Source organism: Oryzias latipes, chromosome 3 (assembly GCF_053564925.1).
Source record: "Oryzias latipes strain Hd-rR chromosome 3, Olatipes_Hd-rR_3.1".
NCBI lineage: Eukaryota > Metazoa > Chordata > Actinopteri > Beloniformes > Adrianichthyidae > Oryzias > Oryzias latipes.
In genome coordinates this window covers 425,087-446,420 of record NC_136239.1, presented here as the reverse complement: position 1 = coordinate 446,420, position 21,334 = coordinate 425,087, and the positions used below count along the sequence as shown (strand labels likewise).

The 21,334-nt window shown below is 45.4% G+C and overlaps 1 protein-coding gene across 2 annotated transcripts; it reads right to left on the bottom strand.

Moving 5' to 3' along the window:
• Nucleotides 1-924: 924 nt before the first annotated feature.
• Nucleotides 925-20,429, bottom strand: sh2d7 (SH2 domain containing 7). 2 transcript variants are annotated; one of them, XM_078944100.1, is made up of 7 exons: nt 20,292-20,429; nt 5,585-5,794; nt 4,052-4,141; nt 3,808-3,973; nt 2,393-2,608; nt 1,465-2,091; nt 925-1,382 (listed from the first exon to the last, which is right to left on the bottom strand). In XM_078944100.1, the coding sequence occupies exons 2-7, from the start codon at nt 5,734-5,736 to the stop codon at nt 1,338-1,340; spliced, it is 1,296 nt and encodes a 431-aa protein (XP_078800226.1). In that variant the 5' UTR covers nt 5,737-5,794; nt 20,292-20,429; the 3' UTR covers nt 925-1,337. The 2 variants fall into 2 exon arrangements, with proteins under 2 accessions (XP_078800226.1, XP_023806991.1); XM_023951223.2 differs by lacking the exon at nt 20,292-20,429 and having other exon boundaries at nt 5,585-5,818.
• Nucleotides 20,430-21,334: the final 905 nt, after the last annotated feature.

Here is a 21,334-nt window from a genome sequence, read left to right as displayed (position 1 = left end):
GGGTCACTGATGTGGACAAGTACCCAAAATATTGTTTCCACACTGAAGATTCAAGCCAGACTTCTATTTCCTCTATTTCCTTCTATTTTAGATCTCATTTCTAAATCCTTTCATGTGTTGGGGTCAGGGTTAGGATCGGGGAGGGTGTGGGCATCGTTGGGGTTTTATCATTTTTTAAAACTGCTTTTACTTTGGAAAGCCCCTTGAGTTCCACGAGTGTGGAAAGTGCTTCACAAATAAAGTTTAGTTTGGTCTGATTTTGGACTGGGGGGGCGAACTGGAGTGGCTGGATGCACAGAAAGAACACACAAACTCCACACAGAAAGGATCAGTACCTGAATCCGGGCCTTCTCGCTGTGAGATGCAAACCACTACACCACAGTGTGGTGTTAGGGGGCTCACGTCCGCTTTGTCTTGGTTTGTTAGAGCTGGAATATTTTTTGCAGGCGCAGAAAAACTTGCAATGACAGAAAAAGCCTTTTAGGATTAGCACCAGATTAAAAACATTACGAGCTCTAAACCTAAAGAAGATATCTGAACGTCAAAGGACAAGAGAGTCTGTACCTGACCACGGAAGAACTTTATTTTTTGTCCAGCACGACTCCCGGCAAACTCTCCAAAAACTCCCATTCATAGCTTCATCTAGGTCGTAAATGTAACCACTACTGCCTATTGAGTAACTTTACCTATTTTTCTCTTTTGTTTTACTCCCAGACTCCACACATTAAAGCGTGAAGCTTAATGCAAGAACAGAGAAAAAAGTTTCTCAAGCAAAAACATTTGGTACATTTGCAAAGAAAGTTTGCAAAAGTATGAGAAGAACTTGAAAGGAAAAGCAAAAAGATCCTGAAAGATCCAAGTTACTCGATAAATTACCAACACATTTAACTGCACTGATTGAGAAGAATGAGTCCCACTCATTCGTTTTTGGGCCTTTATATTTTATTGTTCATGAAAAAATAAGAAAAGCTTTTTATCTTCAAGACTCCTTGACTCTAATGTGATGCGTAGAAACCTCTTGTGCTACTAAAGACATACCTAAAATGTAAAACCTCTGTACACATATACTTTCAGTTAGTAACGGGTCACATGGTCCAATCGTTGCAGCATGGATGAGACAGAGTTGTACTGTAGTGCCCATGAGCCAGAACACACTGTGCTTCCTGGACGATGTTCTTTCATACGTCATGGAGATGGAACCTCACAACAGCTGTTCCAGAAGGTTCCCACCTCATCCACCAATTTCTGGATCTCCCATAAAACACCATGAATTCCACCAAAGGAACCTCGCTCAGGAACAGTAGGAGAGCCATCAATGTCCCCCAAAAGAGTCGGGCTTATTTTTTCTTGTAATCGGGGAGGAACTTCCTCCATGCCTTGTTCTGAAAACACAAAACAAGCAAACAAACAGGTTAATGATAGACATGTTCAGTGTGAGCATCAGCCAATCCCTTACTTACTTACACTTTTTGGGTTGTTGGCTTTGGAAGTCTTGCTCTTCACGTCTTCCAGGGACTCGTACGTGTTGCCTTGGTCAGTCGTGGCCTTTCCTGGAACAGGCTCATAGGTGTCATCAGGTGTTCCTGCTGATGTCGGTCCTTTAGGAACCTCTGCATAGGTTACAGCTCCAACCTGAGCCGGCGCTCTTTTAGGACCCTCACAGGAGCCGTAGAGGGGGTTGGGCTTCAGCTGGCCCTCCTCACAGCAGTCCTGCTGTGACCCACAGCTGGCCAGCATAGAAGCGGTGGAAGGAGCATGGAGGGAATATGTCTGGCACGTCACCCTCTTTATAGAATAAGAGGGGCTGCTGAGGTGGGAGGGGTCCTCCTCCTCCTCTGTGCTGCTATTCAGCAGTGGCAGCGAATGGCACCTGCCCTCCTCGTGGTCCAGCTCAGAGAATGACTCCCCCGCTGGAATGAGGTTGGCAGGGTAGCTGGTGTCCATGGAGCCCCCCAGGTCTCTGCCTGACATGGGGTTGGTGCTTCCCTTAGGGCGCTGCTGGGTTGTGCTGATGTGTGCTTCTGTTTCAGACAAACATCCTGTCGGAGTGGAAGCCGGGGAGCTTTCTGCTTTTGGGCTCTTGGGTGCTCCCTGAAAAAGCAGCAAGACTCAGAAAAGATGGAATTCCTGAAGTGTTTTCTTTCATGAGTGGATGAGCTGGACACATGGGCTCTGGGTGGGGGTGTTGATGAGTGACGGACAGTTGGATGTACGCGCACACAGAACAAGAACAAACTCTTGCAGTCTTTGGAGCTGCAGACCTTTCCCAGCCGCTCACAGCCGGAGGGAAGCTGCTGCTTCAACGTGTGGATCATTAAGGATCCACATCACAGCACATGGAGCTCCACCATCACTCATCACTTTACTTTCTTTCTGAGTGTTTCCGTCTTACCTGTGAGAGGGGTAGTCCGTCCACAGATACTGCCCCCGTCAGCTTTCTGCCTTTAGATTTGGGGGGCAGAACAGGAGTCTGAGCCGGAGCATTTGGTTGCTCAGATTCTTGCTGTTCCACCGATTCACTCTGCTGCCACATTTTCCGCAGAGCCTGCACACTGACCTCTGCCTGCCTCTGCACGTTTACCATGTCATAGAGATCCGCGGCGTCTTCCTGAAAGTAAAAAACCAGGTCAATGTGGACCCGCCTCTACTGTCTCAGACAAATCTCTTTTATGGTTTATGTCAAAGATTTGATCCTTTTTAGCTTTTATTTCACTTTTCATTGCTAATTGTTTGACGAATCTGTCAAACTGAGTTTCATTGTGTTATTCCATCTACATATTATTATTCCATCCTTCCAGTTCTGATCCAGATTCCAGTTCAGACCAGGAAAACAAAGGCGTTCATGGGGGTGCATCAGAATGGAGCAGAGCAGGGACCTCGTGACCTGCCGATCGTAGTTTGGACGTAACAACTACAAGCTTTCTCCAACTGCTCCTGATTTTCAACAATTAGATTTAAGGAATACTTAGAAACCCCATTTTATTCATAATTATCTATAAGTATATATGCTCCATCATTAGATGAAAACAACAAGAACATGTTAAAAACACAGTTTTCATTGCAGTGAGTCTTTCATCTTTTTTACACCAAATCTTCACATTCTTTCTGTCTAAACTCTTCAACCATTGACACATTAAAGTCATTCCAGCAGATTCTGAATCAGAGAAAAGCAGCCTTGGGTTGATATGCAACACTGCACAGCAGTGAAGTGCCGACATGGTCCACGGGAATCAGCGGGTGATGTCGCAGAGGAACGCTGCTTTGAGCGTCACTCCAGACTTTTGTGCAAGTGTTGCTCATCAGTGAACAGCTGGAATGAGACGACGCCTTTCTCTGCATCAGAATCAGCTGATTCACATGAATGCTGAAAGATTTACGGTGTGTCAAAGAGTGTGTGTCACTTAGATGTCAGCGGCGACAGCTCCTGAGTCAAAGGTTACCTGTACCAGAGCCCAGAACGATGGGATCACAGCAGCAGAACCAACATGGCTGCTCTTCCTGCCACTAACAAGAAGATAAGGAACTATGCAACTAGTCAGTAAAAACCAAACTGATCCTGTCATAGTGTGCCTTGGCAAGGCTCCTGGACCGACACCGCGGGGGTTAGATGCCCTCTCCCTATAGACTGGATAAGCAAACTGCCACAAACTCTAGCATCCAAAGAGGGCTGTAGCTGAAGGAAAAGTCTACACTTACTGCATGTTCCAGCACTAATGCTTTTTTATATCCTTTATTTGAAAACTAAACTAAGTTCAAATAGATTGCAGTGCGTGAAAAGGAGACTCCTCCTCCTCCTCCTCATCTTACCTCACAGCAGCTGAAGGTGAGACATTCCCCAAACGGCTGGATGGGGCTGACCCGGTAGTGGTCTATCAGCTCGTTCAGACTGCCAAACAGCTCACAGTCTCCGGCTACCACAAACTGCCCGTGCTGGTTCTGAGTGATGACAAAGTGACGGCAGCGGTCGTGGCCCCTGACAGACACCATGAGCTGGGTCAGAACAGCAGCTGAGAAGCGTCTGAACAAAGGTCAACAAACAGCAGCGTCTCACTTGTAGGACACGATGTAACCGATGGCTTTGTCACTCAGGCGGATGAGAAAAGAACCCACTCCTTTATCTCTCAGAAGATCTTCTGCATGCCTGCAACAGAGAGGAGCACGCATGCAGGCAAATGACATTCAAAACCTCACCAAGAGCCTCACACAGAAGCTTCTGTCACGTGTCCACCTGGCAAAAGGCTCACCTGATCTGTGCCCCCCCCACCATGCCCGTTTTAGTACCACTAGCCAGAAAATAGAAAATAAAAGACATAACTGAAAAACCCTTTAAAACAACAGGAATTTTATGGGGGAGGGGAGGGGGGCAGTAGTATCAGAGGTCATAATACGTCTATGGAAACATAGCTGCAGAAAGAACACTAAATTATGACTCAAATATGCAAATTTAACAGAATTTCATTTTTCAGCAGCTGAAGATAAAAAGGTTTGTCACGCGACGATAGCCGGACCTCCAGGAAGAAATACATGAAAGATAATACTCTTCTCCAGTGTGGGGAATCTCACTTTAAAAAGTAATTATAGTAACTAGTTACATCACCCCAAAGTAACTGAGTAAACTATATTAATTAGCAATTCTGAAGTAAATACATCTCTGCTGCACTTCAGTCAGTCTCTATTATTTTATATTTTAATCTGAAATGTTCCTGCTGCCTTACAAACGGCAGTGGTGGATCCGTTACCAAAGAAAACCAATTTAGACCCTTCAAGAAGTACAGACCCGTCTCCAATGTGCCATTTTTAAGCAAGGTTTTAGAAAAGCTTGTTTTTATTCAGCTGAAAACAAAACTTGATTCTTCTAAAGCCAGTCTGGCTTTAGCTGACAGATGAGGATCTCATGGTGAGTTCTGATCTGCTACATGACAGACGGCACCGCATAGCTTTGCAGAGGATTCCATACTGGTGGATTTTTGGTATCTGTTCCAACAGGAATGAAGTGTAGCTTCTGCTGAAGTTTCCTTCAACGCTTTATAATGTTTCTATCAATGATGGAGGCAGAGCTACTTCCAGAGACGAGAAAAATCCCACTTTACTTTAACAAAAATAACCTGGAACTAGGAAAAGTTCAAGGTACATTATCCTGGTGACGAGTCATTCCTAAGGTTGATCCAGAAGATAAAATGTCTCTGTCTCATATGCAGTTATGTTTGTCACTTGAAGGCTTGTTTTTTTGTTTTTCTCATAATTAAGGATTCAAATCAAAAAATGTCTGCATTCAGTTCAAACAAGTGTCTCAACTGTTTTAAAAAGTCACAGTACAGCACTGTTTGTTTGGGAAATGTGCTGTATGAAGACAGTGGATTGGATGGAAACGTGTTGACTTTTCTTCCATCAGTAACATGTTAGTTTCATACACTAGTGTTTCTCTGAATTTTTATTTTGACATTTTCATTGTGAAGAATCTCATCAAACAGAAGATGTACAGCCAGAAACGCTGTCACGGTTCATGTCTGTAATGCTGTCGTGGAACATTTAAGGCTAAGTCTAAAAACATGGAGACCAAAACCCCAGAAGCAATGTGGCTTACTGTCGTGGAGCCAGGCCCTGGAACCAGGCGGGAAAGTTTCCATCGCTCAACATCTGTGGCGCTTGTGTCTCTTGGAACCAGGTCAGGACCAGCTCCTTCAGGCCCCCCTCTACTGCCTCTGCATGCACGTCAGCGCCCCACATCTTCTCCATCCTCTTCTGTGGGACAGGAACCGGTGGAGCAGCAGTGAGCGGCGCTCCGGTGAGGTCTCTGCAGGAGGAAGAGCAGCTTCATTTGACTGTCAGTTCGGCCTCCCTCCAGCATGAATGGAGCCTTTGTTGCAGCCTGGCGGGTCCGTCTTGTCACAGTTTCCTGTACCGGATTTAACTTCATTAACAGGGTTCAAATCAGATGGAAGGCCAATACTTCACTTTGATTACAATGATGGATGCCTGGTTTGTTGTGTTCTTGATTCTTGTAATGTTCTGATTCAGGCTGTCACATTCACAGCCAGTTGAAGTAACGATCCATAACTGTTGATCTTCCACGATGTATTTCAGAGTCTGATTTTAGCTCATCTGCTTTGTCCCACTTTCTTATGTCTGCTTGTATTTGAGTTCTGTTTGTTGAAGGTTTCATGTCACAGGCAGAGCTCTCTGATAACTGGGTTTGCATGTTGTCTTGTTTATCTGGTCCTCAAGTTTCTTGCTGAAAATTAGAGGGCCCAAGACAAGAATATTTTCCATAATTTTTATGGTAATTTCTAATCCAACTGCGCATTTTTATTATGGGTTGACTCTTGTGTTTTTGTTTGGTTGTTCACTTTTTGTGCAGGTTTCATTCTGGATGCCCTGGTCCTCCTGGAGATGCAATGATGTCATTAGATTTCAGTATGTAAGGTAGTGTCGGTGCTGTAGTCTTCTGTACATCCTAGAATTCTGTTGAGTATCTATGTGGTATTTGTCCCTTTTTCTCCTCCACTCTGTGACGATTTGTTATCTTAAATCTTTTAGAGGTTTGGGGTTTGTTGTTGGATTTGTAAAACTTTGGTTTAGATTCTCTTTTCAGGTTTGGCTGTAGTTTTGTTGCAGGGTACTTGTTCGGATCTCTCATGGCTATAAAAGGGAAAGCAGCAGAAACCACCGTTCACAACAATCTGCAGCAAAATGATCCCAAAGCTGACTGCATTCATTCAATCTGGGCTCAGAGGGGCTGGACGTTGTTGCCTTGGCCCGTCTCTTCTGGTTTATGAACTCTGCAATTACAGTTTTTCTCAGTCACTTTAGTACAATTCTCAGATCAGAATGAAATTCCCAAAACTATTTGTTCAATCTTCACATCATGATGTCACTTGTGCACATCATATAAGCAGTTTCTCACTTCTTTGAACAAGTTGCAATAGATTAGATTAGATTAGATTAGATTCAACTTTATTGTCACTGCACATGTAGGTACAAGGCAACGAAATGCAGTTAGCATCTAACCAGAAGTGCAATAAGCAGTAAGTACAAAATAGAGGTTTAATAACTATACAGGTAAGTATTATGGACATAATTTACAGATATTAAATACCGTTTGCACGATATACCGATAGTTGTACTATGAACATCCTATTCAGATGAGCTATGTAAAAGTGTATGAACACTATAGACAGAACTATGATCATAGTTTACAGTTTTGCAATGGACAGTAAAGTGCATAGAAAATATTACAATGTGCAGATGGATTATACAGTGTTCCTGGATGAACAGACAGTAGTGCAAGTAATAACAAGTTACTGTTTTGCTTGTTGTGGATAAATAAATAATTCAGAGTGTTGAGGAGGGGGAGGAGTCTATGGTGGTGGAAAAAGCTGTTCCTGAATCTTGTGGTCTTGTCCAGAGGCTCCTGAAACGCCTTCCGGAGGGGAGGAGGTTAAACAGTCCGTGGTCAGGGTGAGAGGAGTCCTTGAGAATGCTGCGAGCTCGACGCAGACAGCGTTTCCTCTGGATGTCCTCAAGAGCAGGAAGTGGTGTCCCTGTGATGCGCTGCGCAGTTTTCACCACCCTCTGCAGTGCCTTGCGGTCAGCCACTGAGCAGTTCCCATACCAGACTGAGATGCAACTCGTTAGGATGCTCTCGATCGCACACCGGTAGAAGTTCACTAGGATGGATGAAGACAGCTGGTTCTTCTTCAGTGTCCTGAGGAAGAAAATGCGCTGGTAAGCCTTCTTGACTAGGCTAGAGGTGTTTGTGGCCCAGGACAGTTCCTCCGAGATGGTGGTTCCCAGGAACTTGAAGCTGGTAACACGTTCAACAACCATCCCGTTAATGTGGATGGGGTCATGAGTGCTTCCATTCTTCTTCCTGAAGTCCACAATGAGCTCCTTAGTCTTGTTGGTGTTAAGGAGCAGGATATTGTCAGCGCACCTTGTGGCCAGGTGCTGTACCTCTTCCCTGTAGGCAGTCTCATCGTTGTCACTGATGAGGCCAATCACCGTGGTGTCATCTGCAAACTTAATGATGGAGTTGGATCCATGCACAGGCTTGCAGTTGTGGGTGTAAAGGGAGTAGAGGAATGGGCTCAGCACACAGCCCTGTGGTACGCCAGTATTAAGTGTGATGGTGGTGGAGTGGGTATGACCTGACCGAACATGCTGAGGCCTGTTGGTCAGAAAGTCCATAATCCAGTTGCAGAGGGTGGTGTTGATGTTTAGGTCTCCAAGTTTTGTGATCAGCTTGGAGGGAATGACGGTGTTAAATGCTGAACTGAAGTCAACAAACAACATCCTTACATATGTGTTGTTATTGTCCAGGTGTGTGAGTGCAGAGTGCAGCACTGTGAATACTGCATCCTCTGTGCTCCTATTTCTGCGGTAGGCAAATTGGTGTGGGTCCAGTGTGGGTGGGAGGCAGTCCTTGAGGTGTGCCAGGACCAGTCGCTCGAAGCGCCCCGTTGGCCCCTTGCTTTTTAACATTTACATGCTTCCTCTGGGGAATGTCATCAGGAGCCACAACATCAGCTTTCATAGCTATGCTGATGATACCCAGCTGTATATAGCTATGTCTCCTGATGACACAAGACCAATAGAAGCACTTTTTAACTGTATTTTAGATGTAAAATTATGGATGGCAAATAATTTTCTGCAGCTCAACCAGGACAAAACGGAAATTTTAGTTATCGGTCCTGAAGCCAAGAAGGAGAAACAGTTTCTGAAGCTACAGGAACTTTCATTAAGTCATTCAGAAACAGTCAGATGATAGAGTGAGGTGGAAAAGGATGATTCGCTGTGGCGACCCCTGATGGGAAAAGCCGAAAGAGAAAGAAGATTCAGAAACAGTCAGAAACCTGGGTGTTATCTTCGACTCTAAGCTAACTTTTATCCCCCATATAAAACAGGTGGTTAAAACTGGTTTTTATCATCTCAAAAATCTGGCTAGAGTCCGCCCACTACTCTCTCTTGCTAATATGGAGATGCTAAGGCATGCTTTCATCATGAGTAAAATTGATTACTGTAACGCCCTGCTTTCTGGTCTTCCAAAAACCAACATTAGGAACCTTCAGCTTCTCCAGAACTCTGCTGCACGAGTTCTTACAAAGACCAGGAGGGGGGCTCACATCACCCCAATTTTGAAATCCCTGCATTGGCTCCCCATATGCTTCAGGATTGATTTTAAGATACTTTTAACAGTTTTTAAATGTCTTAACGGTCTTGCGCCTTCTTATTTATCAGATCTTTTAGTAAAGTATGAACCCTCGCGGACCCTGAGATCCTCTGGCACTGGTCTGTTAACCATTCCAACTGTAAAAACTAAAACCTATGGAGAAGCTGCATTTCAGCACTATGGCCCCCGTTTATGGAACAGTCTGCCAGAGGACCTGAGAGCCGCAGAGAACATTAATGCTTTTAAGAAAAGGCTCAAGACCCATGTTTTTACCTGGCTTTTAGCTAATTTTTTACTACTTTTATGTATTTATTCAGTTATTTATTTATTTATATGTACTTTTTATTTTATTTATTTATCTATCCATTTTATCTTGTTTTATGAACTTGAATCTGATTTAAACGCGTTTTTTTAATTTACCTTATTTTAATGTTTTATTGTTTTTATCAATATTTTTACTTGTTTATTCTCATTTTTATTCATTTTTATTTCCGGTGCTTCCTCAGCTGGAACCCCTCCCTCTGGGTCGGCTGCTGTTCAGCCACTGCGGCTCTAGATGTAGATGGGGACCTGCATCACCACTTAGCTGTGGTGGAGCGGTCCCCGCCTGTGAAGCTGCATTTGGCTGTCTATGCGGCTGTTCACGGAGGGGGAGGTTCCAATTATTAGCGTTTCCAGCATCCTCTTTTTGTGCTCAGCCTATTTCTCATTGTCCTTTGCCATCACTTAGGGGGTGGGAGGTGTGAAAGGAGTGGGGGGCTAGGTACGGGGAGGGGGGCCCCATTTATTTATTTATTTTTATTTTATTTATTTTTAAATCGTCAATGCTTGTTTTTATATTTTGTTGTGTTTTAATGTAAAGCACTTTGTGTTATATTTATATATGAAAAGTGCTTTATAAATAAAGTTGAATTTAATTTGATTTGATTTGAAGCACTTCATAATGATGGGTGTGAGTGCCACGGGGCGGTAGTCATTCAGGCACGTTGGGGAGGAGTGTTTCGGTACTGGCACAATGGATGTGGACTAGGGCTGAAACGATTCCTCGAGTTACTCGATTACAAAAATTCCTCGAAGCAAAAACTCTGCCTCGAAGCCTCGTTAAATTCCTATGACGCGTGGCGTTGGGGGGATTCCGGCTGCTGCTGCTGCTGTGGCGGGGGTCTGGGTGTGGGGGTGGCTGGGCGCTCCTCCTCCTTCTTTTCACATTCCACCATCCATTTTAGAAGAACATAAACACTCACCTGAGCACAGGTGTTAGCTCACCTTTGCACTAATAGTTTGCATGATTGAATGAATGAAAGATTTCACACTAGTTGGTTTAAAGGCATAGGTATGCGTTCGTGAACACTATCTGTTTTGTGTACATGTTGACATGTGGACATTTTTGCAGCTAGCAGGTGTGTTGATAATATTTGAGTGTGTGTGAACAGGCCCCACCCTTTTTGTACTACATTTGAACCTTACCGTAATGATAAACAACCAGTAAACCTGTCTGCTCTATGCTGCTTCATGGTCTTACCCCCCCCCCCCCCTCCCACTATCACCCCCCCCCCCCCCCCTCTAACATCCCTCTCTCTTCTTCCTTTCTTTCCTTTTCCGTCCGGTCCAACACCAAAGATTTTCAAACATGATTGAAATTAATAAAGTTTGGCCTCAATTCCAAAAGGGGTTTATTCAGACATACCTTTGGTTTGTCTGAAGATTAATAACCCCTCTTGTTAAAGTAAAATATGTCCAACACAAGAGGCCCTCAGCTCTCATCTGCCTGCCCAGCTGTTGGACAGGACAAGTTATAAAAAAATAAAAATAAAAAAAAATAAAAAATTCCTATGACGCGCACTATACGCGCGGCGCAGGGATTTGATTGTGTCACACGGACTGTTTATTCACACGGACCTTTTGAATTTAGTTGGCGCGATGGCGGAGAATAGATCTATAAATAAACGGCAGCAATTGCCTAAAGTGTGGGATCATTACACACTTAATAAAGAAGAGAACAAGGTGCAGTGTCTCTACTGCAAAATAGAGCTGGCATACCCGCGGGTGCCGCCTGCAGCGAGCGAGGGGTGGCGTCAGCCGCTCCGCGCCCCCGCCGCGGCGACCAGCGCGGGCCGCGGAGGGGGCGTGGAGGGGGCGCCGAGAGGCAGGGGCTGGGACAGGCGGTAGCTCGCCTTTCGGCGGACCGCGAGGCTTCTTTAAGCATTGCAAAAATAACAAAAGCATTATTTTTACACGAAATATAAACAATGATAATGATCAAATATGTTTTTCTGATTCTTTTATTTTTAATGGCCTTCCATTTTGGTGTTGTGCCACCCTTTCAAAGTCTTCTGTCCCCCTCCCCATACAAAATGTTCTAGCTCCGCCACTTCTCAAGACCAACTTAAAAACACCAAAAGTAACATTTGCATCAGAGCGGATTTTTTAAATCAAATGCTTGTTCATTTTACAACCACATCATTTTTGTTATGCATTATTTGTTTTGGTTGTTCAAAAACACACACAAATCGTTTTATCCGATTACTCGATTAATCGATCGATTAAGTGCTAGATTAATCGATTACAAAAAGAATCGATAGCTGCAGCCCTAATGTGGACTTAAAACATGTTGGCACAGTTGCCTGGGAGAGGGACAGGTTGAAAATGTCTGTGAAGACCCCTTCAAGCTGCTCTGCACATGCCCCAAGCACACGTCCAGGAGTGCCATCCGGACCAGCAGCCTTGCGTGCGTCGATCCGGCTCAGTGCAGTATGGACATCTGAGAGGGAGAGTTTAAGGGGTTGGTGGTCTGCTGAGGGTGAGATTTTGGTGGCCGTCTCCTCGCTGTCGCTGTTGAAGCGAGCATAAAAGTCATTTAGCTCGTTAAGGAAGGAGACGTCCATGACTGTTGGTGTGGGGTTGCTTGACTTATAGTCACTGATGATCTGGATGCCCTGCCACATGCGTCGTGGGTCAGAGTTGAAAAAGTGTTCCTCTACCTTCAGCTTGTAGCAGTACTTGGCCTTTTTGATGCCCCTTTTCAGGTTAGCCCTGGATTTACTGTAGGTCTGAGCGTCATCTGACCTGAAAGCAGCGTTGCGGTCTTTCAGCAGGAATCGAACCTCCTTGTTCATCCATGGCTTCTGATTAGGGTATGTTGTTATCTGTTTTTCTGTTGTTACACTGTCAATGGTGGAGTTGATGTAATCCAGTACAGAGGAGGTGTAGATATCAATGTCAATGTCCGTGTGAGAGCCACAGGCAGTTGAAACCTGTCTTGAAGTAAAGAGTCTGCTTCAGTTGGCCACACTTTGATGGTCTTCACTGATGGCTTCACACGGTTGAAACAAGGAAAGGTGATCAGACTGTCCGAGGTGGGGGAGGGGGCTCGCCATGTAAACTCCCTTGCTATTTGTATAAACATGGTCCAAAGTTTTGTCTCCTTTGGTGTGGCAGGAAACATGCTGTTGAAATTTGGGGAGTACTGTCTTTAATTTGCAGTGATTAAAATCACCCGCGACAATAAAAGCAGCCTCTGGGTGAGCAGTCTGTTGTTTACTAATGGCTGCATGGAGTTCGTTCAAAGCAAGCTTGGCATTAGCATCCGGTGCAATTTAGACTGCGGTTATTGTGGTGGAAGTGAACTCCCGTGGCAGATAAAAAGGTCTACATTTAACCATGAGAAACTCTAGATTAGCTGAGCAATATCTCCCAACAATGACAGTGTTCGTACACCAAGCTTTGTTGACATAAATGCATAATCCACCACCTCTTGTCTTGCCGGAGTCATCTGCCGTTCTATCTGCCCGGAGCATGTAGCGTCCTGCTAGCTCAATAGCATTGTTGGGTACGTTGTTGTGTAGCCATGTTTCTGTGAAAACCATGACATTGCAGTCCATAAGTTTCTTCCTGTGGGTGATGCGGAGTCGTAACTCATCCATTTTGTTCACCAGTGACCGCACGTTAGCGAGGAAGATGCTGGGTAAAGAGAGCCGGGGCGGTGTTAGCTTTAGCTTGGCTCTTAGGCCTCCACGCTTCCCCCGCCTTTGTTTACGATCCCGACGCCGCCTGCGAGCACTTCCGCCCGGCCGGGTAGAGTGTGAAGCCTCGGTTGTTCTAGCGATCTCAGGGATGAGCCGAAGATTGGTAATAAAACTGCTGGTAAGGTCCTCACCGATATCCAAAAGCTCCTGTCGGGTGTATGATGTTAAAGCAAAGCTGTTCAGTACGAACAGACCCGAGATGAGCAGGAATATTACTGCAAATTTGCAAAGACTGGAGAGACGCTGAGCCTCGCGATGTGTTCGCGCTGCCATCTTGCGAACCTTTGCGAACCAATAGCTTTGGTACATCCATGCAAATGATTATGTACAATTCTCTGCTCTTTGCTACATTATCAATTGTTTATGTCATGTTGATCAAAATGTATTATATAGTTCACTGTGCAGTAGTCTTACTCCTCAAAACACCTAGTCATTAGTTCAATGTATAAGTCATTAACTGCAAAATGGTTGACAAAGTTTTCATAATGTGACAAACATATTTCGCTGCGTTGCAAGAGAGGATATTCGCTGTGATGTGGATGAGAATTTGTGGCCCAACAGGAACGACAAGAGGTGTAGGAAGACCACACCAATTCCTACTGCACTGCCTGTACTGTTGGACAGAATATTGTCCTATCTTTTTTCCCTTTGTGTTACTGTTTGCAGTGGGTTTTTTCTATGTTGGTATGACATGGTCTGTCAACAAATTACAATATGAACAATACAGTTTTTCTCAGTCTCTTTAGAACAATTCTCAGATCAGAATTGAAGTTTGCAAATACGTGTGTGCATTTCTCAAAACAATTTGTACAAACGGCAAAACACTATGGATTTCTTGCAAAAAGTAACTTGCTCAAAATCTTTAGTTCATCTCTCCATATTAAGTCTTTATGTCATTGAACATGTCAGTGCCATCAGAATATCAAGTCCTTGTGTCATTGTCTATGAACAAGACGGTCAAATGATTTAGTCATGTTGTCAATATAACTGTGTACTTTAGAGGGAGGTTCTGATGGAAACTATGGCTAAAGTTTGGATGACAATTATTGTAAAATGTAAGTTACACCTTTTTTGTTTGATTGCAAGAGACTGGACAAGATTCACATTTACACTTTTACAGTCGAACTATATAATAAATTTTGATCAACATGACATAAACAATTGATAATGTAGCAAAGAGCAGAGAATTGTACATAGTCATTTGCATGGATGTACCAAAGCAATTGCAACTTGTTCAAAGAAGTGAGAAACTGCTTATATGATGTGCACAAGTGACATCATGATGTGAAGATTGAACAAATAGTTTTGGGAATTTCATTCTGATCTGAGAATTGTACTAAAGCGACTGAGAAAAACTATATAAAATAGAAGATTAGAACTAAGGCAGGCTTTTTAAAATTAGAATGAAACAATCTAATAAAGAAATTAAAAATATGTGACAAACTATCAGCCCATAGATTCAAACTGATCTGTGTAGTACTTCTATTACAGTAACTCATACTTACTAAAACTACTTTTCATGTTTTCCTTTCAGTGACCAACAACACTGAAGAACACTATAAAGAATAATTGACCATCACCTGCAATGATCCAGGTTCATAAAATGCTAGAAAAATGAGCATGAAAAACATTATTTTTAGTGCAATCCCTACTCGCTTGTAAAGATAGTCCAGATAAGTTGATGAAAATATTACATTTGATAGTAGTTTGATGAATCTGTGGAACATTTGAGAGAGCAGGATATTGTTATGAAATGCATTTACGTGTGTTTTATCATAAACAACATAAACATTGGTAAATGTCACTGTCTTTAGTCTCAACCAAACATTTACTAGTCCACTAACTGCTGTTTTAGGAGTTTTATACAGGTGTGCAAATCAGTAGCAAAGTAGTTTTGCGTAGTGAACAATATAGAACACATAGAACGGGTTCAGCAGATCATGCATGCATACATGTGAGAGAGTTTAGAGGAGCAGACACATGGGAGGATAGGTTGTGGAGGTGGGTGCCTGGCACTCATGGTGGTGGTGGGGGGATCCTTTGTAGGTGTGTGGGTTGTGTAGTGGCTATGGGACAGCTAACATTCCTGGGAGCCATGGAGACAACTGACCAGGCGGATTCTGCCCCCTCCTCTCTGCATTTACACATTCATCCATACATTGTATAAATTCCTGGGCAGGGAGAGAAACAGCGCTCTTTCTTGTGTTCCTGCTGTGAGCTCTGTTTAATAAAAGGCATTCAGGGAAATTGATTGAGCCTGGATATCTGTATAAAAAATGTTGTGAGGATAATAAATCTCTGGTTTGAATTGGAAACCCCTGTCCGTGCGCTTTCATTCCAACAGAAGCAAATAAATGTGTCTACTACTGTCACGACAACAGTCGGCTGGATCAAAATGCAGCAGGTTTATTAGCTCAGCTAAATGTCCACAGAGCTAAATCAGAGTCAGATAACAGGCATGAGATCATCAGAGGAGAGACGGGGTGGTCAGGATCCAGGCGAGAGTCGGGGCAGGCAAACGAGTTAGAAACAGTCAGCTTTCTAACTCAATCAAAAATCAAGCTTTCTATGGAACAACAAACCTGCAAGAATTAGTCTAAAAACTCTAAAATCTGCAAAAAGCTGTGGAGGATTAGAATTACCTAACTTCCACAAATACTTTCTTGCAAATAGATTACAATATATCTTAAAATGGTTAAAAAATAATCCAGAAACCAACTCATGGTTAGACTTGGAACAGGCGTTATGTGGAAAGATCAACCAGTCAGATCTACCGTTTATTAGCCAAACAGTTAAAAAACAGGATTGTTTCAAAAGCATTAATATAAATGCCACCTTAACAGTTGTTGTTTCTCTTTCGGCTTCTCCCATCAGGGGTCGCCACAGCGAACGAGTCGCATGATAAATTTGGCAATGTTTTACGCCGGATGCCCTTCCTGACGCAACCCTCTCAAAGCAACCGGGCTTGGGACCGGCACAGAGGTAGAGAAGGGAACAGGGAGCAGCCCGGATCTGAACCCTGGTTTCACGGACGGAAGGCGCCGCAAACCAGCACGAGCTAAACTGGCTCCCAAATGCCACCTTAACAGCCTGGTGGGAATTTCTCAAAATATCAAAATCATCAATTCAACCGTGCAAAATGACACCCATCTGGAACAACCCGGACATCCTTATTAACAAAAAAATGATTCACTTCCCAGCTTGGCAAGCAGGGGGCATAAAACAACTAGAGCACGTAATTATTGATAGAAGATTCATAACTCCCCAGGAACTTCAAGACAAATATGGAATAAATAACTTCTTGGAATATCAGCAACTTAAATCAAGTATTACTAAAAAGTATAAATTTAAAGACGACGATTTAAAGCTACCAGATGTAGTGACCACTCTGATTAATTTTTCAATGAATAGAACTCTCTCCAAAATATACAAACTTTTATGTAATTTAGATAACAATATTGCCCTTCCAGCAAAAAAATGGGATGCAGATTTGAGCATCAGCACAGATGAAAGTTTTTGGTCAGAACTCTGTCTAAATACCTTTAAACTGACAAAAAGTCCAAATCTGCAGCTAATCCATCTCAAAACTCTTCACAGAATTTACTACACTGGACAGAGGATGTTCAAGATGGGTCACAGTAACTCAAACATTTGCGAGCACTGTGATAATAATCTACCCGACAGCTACATGCACGCACTGTGGTTCTGCACGCCTGTCCAGGCTCTCTGGCAGCAGGTATGTGCCGATTTATCAGTCTGGCTTAAGGTTTCAATCACAGCTTCACCGTCACTTTGTGTGCTTGGTGACATGAGTGCCATCGATGTAGAAAGAGGATTAGCATCTATCATTTTCATAACTCTTTGTATTGCCAAAACTATTTTAATAAATTGGAAAAACAAGAAAAATATAAACATAAGTCAACACAGAAATCTGCTGTTTGATCATATCAGCTTGGAAAAAATGTCAGCCCAAAGCTCAAGTAACTTTGAAAGAATTCAGTCTCTCTGGTCTCCTGTGGTTGACTCCATGACTTAGGGGGTGGGGGGCTTGGTCGTCGCTGCTCCTTGCCCTTCTGCCGTGGTTTGGGGTGGGGGTCGGGGCTTCCGGTGCCTGGCGGGGGTGGTGGGGGGCTCCGTTGGTCGGGGGGTCGGGTCCGGTGCCTGGGTGGGGCGGGCTGGGGCGCTGCGTGGTCCTCTGGGCTTGGGTGTGGGGGTGCGTGGTGGGGGGGTGGGGTGGTGGCCTGGCTTGGCTTGGGGGGGTGGTCCCTTTGCCTGTGCTGGGGGGGGTTGGCGGGGGGCCCTGCTCGGGGGGGGCAGCGGCGCCGGATGGGCTGCCCATCTGCACCTGGCTCTGGGACGGGACGGGACAACCCTCTCGGAGCCCCCGGTCGCTCTGGGTGTCACCCGCTTCGGCTGCGGGGTCTGGGGTGGGGTGGGGGGCTTGTCGGCCCTGTCCTGTGGGGGGGCGTTCTGGGGGGGAGGGGGGGCCCAATATTGGTACGGGTCGGGGGGGCTAACGGGTCGGGGTCTCCGCTGAGGCAATCAGTGGTTGCCTCGGCCGGTTGGCCTCCTCGGTCCCGTCGAGGCCTGACCAGAGCTCCTCTAGGGCCGGCGTCTGGGGGTGGGGGCCCGGGCTTGCTCCGGGGGGGGCGACGCTTTCTGGCTCCTCTCTCTCTGTGTGGGGTGGGTGGTGCCGGGCCTGGGGTGTCGGCGCCTCCGGGGGTGGGGCCCCTGGGCTGGGTGGCCCTGGCCCCTTTGCTGGGGGGGGGGCGGGGGACGGCTGTTTGACCACCGGGGGACAGTCTACCAGCTGTCCCCAACTTACCCCCTTCCTCATATAACCTCATATTAGGCTACTTGGCAGTGGCCCCCCTCCTATGGTTGCCGTATGGAGTGGGCCCCCCCTCTTTCGGTTTTATTTGCACCTTAGACATGTAGGGTCCTTGGTAGGGGGGGTGCTTGGACATCACTGCCAGCAAGCAGCAGATGTCCTCCTGGCACCCTACCCGCCAATTTTAACCGCACCTTAGACATTTAGGGCCCCTTGGTGGGGAGGGTGAGGGGACATCACTGTGAGTAATCAGGAGATGTCCCCTTAGTGCCCTACTCGCCAATTTTAACTGCACCCCCCTTAGTACACACACCCCTCCCCCTTCAATATATACATTCAAACATAAACACACACACATGCACACAAACACCCTCTCAAACACCCATACACGCACACACATTTTACAAGGAAGGTGGACCTGGGTCCGTCTGTCCCCTACCCCTTCCCTGGTGGGGGGTGCGGGCCCTTGGCGATGGCGGCCGTGTCCCTTGGGTGCCGGCTCCCTGGGCCCGGCGGTGCTCTCTCCGCACGGTGGGGGGGTTCATATTACACCTGAGCCGGGGGTGTTTGTGTCCCTGGGGGGTGGGTCCTGGTCCTTGCCCCTGGGCGCTGGGCCCCGCCAAACTTCCAACATGACCGAGCCTGGTCGGGCCATATTTATAACACCCCTTGTGGGACGCCCTTTTTTCCCCGGGGTTCCCCCCTCCTGGGCGGGGGCGGCGGGCCCCTGCCTTGCTCCTACCTGGACCAACCGTGGGCCGGGTGGGTGGCTGCCTGGAGTGCGGAGCGGGTCTCCCTTGGGGGGTCCTGGCTCGTACCTGGGGTCGGGGCGGGGGGATGCCCGGAACTCCTGGGTGGTGGTGGGGTGCTCGTCTGGGGCTGTGGGCGTCCCTCTCCGGTGGGGCCCTGCGTTGGGCTCTTCCGGCGCGGCGGGGGGGCTGCTTTCCTGGCTGGGCTGGGGCGGCGCTCTATTTCCCTCCGCGTCTCCCTGCTCTCTGGCTCTGGGGGCCTTGCGGCGGTCCTGCTGGCCCTGGCCTGGGTGGCGGTCTTGGTCGCCTGGGGGGCGGTTGTTCCCTGCCTGTTCCCGTGTGGCGTTGGGGGAATTCCGGCTGCCGCTGCTGCTGCGGCGGGGGTCTGGGTGTGGGGGTGGCTGGGCGCTCCTCCTCCTTCTTTTCACATTCCACCATCCATTTTAGAAGAACATAAACACTCACTTGAGCACAGGTGTTAGCTCACCTTTGCACTAATAGTTTTCATGATTGAATGAATGAAAGATTTCACACTAGTTGGTTTTAAGGCATAGGTATGCGTTCGTGAACACTATCTGTTTTGTGTACATGTTGACATGTGGACATTCTTGCAGCTAGCAGGTGTGTTGATAATATTTGAGTGTGTGTGTGGACAGGCCCCGCCCTTTTTGTACTACATTTGAACCGTACCATAATGATTAACAACCAGTAAACTTGTTGCTTTATGCTGCTTCATGGTCTTACCCCCCTTCCCCTCCTATTATCACCCTCCTACCCCCCACCCTCTCTCTAACGTCCCTCTCTCTTCTTCCCTTCTTTCCTTTTCCGTCCGGTCCAACACCAAAGATTTTCAAACATGATTGAAATTAATAAAGTTTGGCCTCAATTACAAAAGGGGTTTATTCAGACATACCTTTGGTTTGTCTGAAGATTAATAACCCCTCTTGTTAAAATAAAATATGTCCAACACAAGAGGCCCTCAGCTCTCATCTGTTTGCCTAGCTGTTGGACAGGACAAGTTTAAAAAAAAAAAAATAAAAATAAAAAGAAACAGTCATGAGACAGAAGATCAGCTCCAGATGTACCGCTCAGTAATGCAGGCAGGGTGGCACAAACAATGCTTTAGTTCAGAGCTTCAGTATGCTGTGATTGATTAAGTGAATGAGAGTCAGGTATGTGGCATCCAGGAAACGCTGGGGTTGCTGGGAGATGGAGTGCATTCAGTACTCTGATGGTTCCTGCTGGTGACCAGAGGGGGAGACAGAGCTCTGACTGCTGACAGGTACAGCCTTCAGCTAAAAAGCCTTTTGTAAAAGTTATTCACTTCATTCCTGCATTATAATCCCAATATCCTGAAAACAGCAAGTTTGAAAAATTGAAAGTAATAAACATTAAATCAAAACATCAAACATTGATAAAAATAGACATCGATGACCCAAACCAGCATGCTAGCAGCAACCTTAGCCCCCACTTCCTGTATCCCAGCCTGATTTCTCTGTTAAAATGTGATCACTAACCTGTGGAAGGAGCTTCTTCTCCATCAGATTTTTTCTTGTCATAACTTTTGCAGTGGATTGCAAAACATTGTGTCCCCTTTTGTGATTCTTTCCCTGTTGTGACCTCGTCATTCCTTCACTCGGCAAAACGGACATGACTCAATGGAAAGTAATGGCGGATGTGTGTCCCGTCGTATGTCATGTGACGGCCAACCCAGTAATGTATAGCGATGGACTGAACAGAAGAGCTCAGATAACCAAGGTGGTTTCAAACTTGTGGTTTCTCCTAGGACAAAATGTAAAAGAGAATCCAGGAAGTCACACTGTTTGATCTTTAAAGAGTTTGTTAGCATAATGGTGCAAAAAACAGAATTCTGGCCCTAAGGAAGAAGAGTAACAAGAAATAAACCCTTAATACACCGACAGCCAGAATCCAGACACCACCAGTGAGCCTGTAATGGTAGAATGAGAGGCAGGGACTGAGTATTGCTGCAGTGTGCAGCCTCTTCCTTCCATGTCCTCTTCTGTTCTCTCTCTCTCTCTCTCTGTCTGTCTATCTGCCTCAAAGTCAAAAATGTTGTTTTCATGGAGTGTTTTTTTCTTTAACGCCTTATGAAGAGTTTTATTCTCTGCTGGTTAAAATGTACTTCACTGCCCTTTATTTGCCTTTTGCTTAATGTTGACTTCCACAAAACAACCAAGACAGGTTTAAATCCAACTGAAGCCATTGCTTAAAAATATCTAAATATTTTCAAAAATAACATTTCCATTTTTCCACAACTCTCATTAGAGGACTGAAATTAGAATCATAAATCTGTTATCTTACTAATTTTTACTTTCTGTCCAACAGATATGAAAGTAGGGATTTGGATATGGATTTAAAAAAGTCATTCTTAAAACCTGGAATGACTTGAACATCACAGAGGCTGCATTTGAAAGCCATCTTACAAAGTTCTTTTTTCAAAAATTGCTTTTGTATTTAAAGTTGTGAGCCTTTATACTATTTAGGATCTAAATTGTGGCACGATGGATGGCTATGATGGTCTCCTAGTTCTTCTTGACTG